Source organism: Taudactylus pleione, unplaced genomic scaffold, assembly GCF_031769625.1.
Source record: "Taudactylus pleione unplaced genomic scaffold, aTauple2 ptg000587l, whole genome shotgun sequence".
NCBI lineage: Eukaryota > Metazoa > Chordata > Amphibia > Anura > Myobatrachidae > Taudactylus > Taudactylus pleione.
The window spans coordinates 2433718-2435964 of record NW_028284989.1 but is presented as its reverse complement, the minus strand read 5'-3'; the positions used below and the strand labels follow the sequence as shown (position 1 = coordinate 2435964).

General features: G+C 37.0%; 1 protein-coding gene across 1 annotated transcript; it reads right to left on the bottom strand.

The window, feature by feature from the left end:
- Nucleotides 1–1054: 1054 nt before the first annotated feature.
- On the bottom strand, nucleotides 1055–1984 carry LOC148481254 (olfactory receptor 12D1-like). The gene has a single exon (XM_088453713.1). The coding sequence runs from the start codon at nucleotides 1982–1984 to the stop codon at nucleotides 1055–1057; it is 930 nt and encodes a 309-aa protein (XP_088309839.1).
- Between the last annotated feature and the right edge of the window lie 263 nt (nucleotides 1985–2247).

Sequence of the window (2247 nt, the reverse complement as noted above, 5' to 3'; positions counted from 1 at the left end):
CAAAAAGCATTAGAGAAAGTACAGTATAGACCCTTGTGGAACACTGCATGACAGTGGCACTGGTGATGGTAGGTATACTCCATAAGATACTTTCTGTGACCTGCTGTGAGAAATGATTTGAACCAACTAAGGACTGTGCCATCCAGTCCACAGAAATTGTTCAGGTGCTGAATTATAATCTCATGGTCCATGATCTCAAATGCTGCAGATAGATCCAGAAAGATTAAAAGTGAATAGTTACCTCTGTCTCTTGCCATCAGACAATCATGAAGCACACATACCAGGGTGCTCAATTAGAATCTCATGGTCCATGGTCATAGTTGAGACTGGGCCCAGATCATAGGTGGTAGGACTCAAAATTTGGGTAATTTCAGCAATTTCATTACATCCATTGGGTCTATAAAGACGGGTGGCTTACATTTGCAGGCTTGGAATTTGGCATTCCTTTGATGGCACAATGGGGATTCCAAACTGGATGGAGGGTACTTTATCTGCAAAGAAGTTTGCAAACTCATCGCATCTTGACTGGGAGAGGGTTTCATCAGGCTGCAGACATGATTTCACTTGAGACAAAGCTCTGTTTTCTTACAGGTGATTGTGGATTGGTGTTCTTCAATATTATTGATTCATTTTAGCTTATCCTCTACCAGGTTAGACTTCCTTCATCGACTTTCAAGTCTATGGGGTATATTTACTAAAGTGCAGGTTTTAAGAAGTGGAGATGTTGCCCACAGCAACCAGTCAGATTCTACTTAACATTTATCTAGCACATTCTAGAAGATAATAGCTAAAATCTGATTTGTTTGCTATGGGCAACATCTCCACTTCTAAAAACCCGCACTTTAATAAATATACCCCTATGGCCTCTTTTCTGGAGCTCATTAACACTGTTGTCAAACAAAAGAACTTGACGCTGTAGTATGCAGGGTTGTATTTGCACAGGAGTGATAATATAGATATAGTTAATTGATTTACTGAGATGTATTAAAGTTCTATTTGATTTTTTCATAATTACCATGCATGTGATACTAATTTATTATTGCTGATGTAACTTCTAAAAAGTAAATTTTTTAATAAATTTTATTAATGACTTCCTAACCTCTTTGTTCCTCAAAGTATAAATAAGTGGGTTCAGGGTAGGAGTAACAACTGTAAACAATATGGCTGCCACCCTGTCCTTTTCAATTGAGTTTTCAGAGGCAGGTCCAAGATATGTGCACATTGCTGTCCCATAAAACAAAATGACAATGGTTAAATGAGACGAACATGTTGAGAACGTCTTGGACCTTCCTTTTGAAGAGCGTATCTTCAGGAGATGAGTAATTATGTAAAAATAAGACAGTGTTGTAAGAAAAAATGTACTTGTGCTCAAAAAGCCACTGACAGTGATCAAAGTGAGTTCATTGACATGGATGTCTTTGCAAGCTAGCTTTATTACTGGTTTAACATCACAGACGAAGTGTTTTACTGTTTTAATGTTACAAAATGGGAGCTGTGATGTCATAACTGCCTGAATTAAGGAATATGTGAGACCTGTGAACCACGAAATTAAGACCAGTTGGATGCAAGTAGTCTTCTTCATAATGGTGATGTATCGTAGGGGGTGGCAGATGGCAACATATCGGTCATATCCCATGGCAGCCAGAAGGACACCTTCTGTGCAACCCAAGAAGTGGAAGAAATACATTTGCGCAATGCAACCATTAACTGAAATAGTGTTCTCCACCAAAAATCCTACCATCATTTTGGGTACCGTAACCATGGAAAATAAGATATCCAAGAAGGAAAGATTTGCTAGCAAAAAATACATTGGAGCGTGAAGAGTGTGGTCTCTGATCACCAAGAAGACAATAGATAGATTTCCCAAAATGTCAATCATGTACAGAAAAGAGACTAGAAATAAGAGGAACTTCCTAAGCCATGGCACATCGGTGATCCCCAGAAGAATGAACTCACTTATCGATGTTCTGTTCCACACCTCCATCTATCTGTTGCAAAGAAATCTAAGTATAATATTTAAATTCATTTAATCACTTCATTTAATATAAACCATAACTTTAAAAAATCATATTTTAAACATAATATTTATACTAAAGTATAGCATATTGGTTTTAATTTAGATATTTGTAAGATTAGCACATCCTAACCTACTGTAGCAGTTACTGCTTGAACTATTCAAAAGAGAAATTGTTTTATTTTTAAAAATGTTCCCCATTCTTACTGATCTACAAGTTGGAGGGATTTTTT

What these genes read in the sequence shown, in the direction of transcription:
- LOC148481254 (XM_088453713.1), bottom strand. Translation starts at nt 1,984, where the DNA reads ATGGAGGTGTGGAACAGAACATCGATAAGTGAGTTCATTCTTCTGGGG.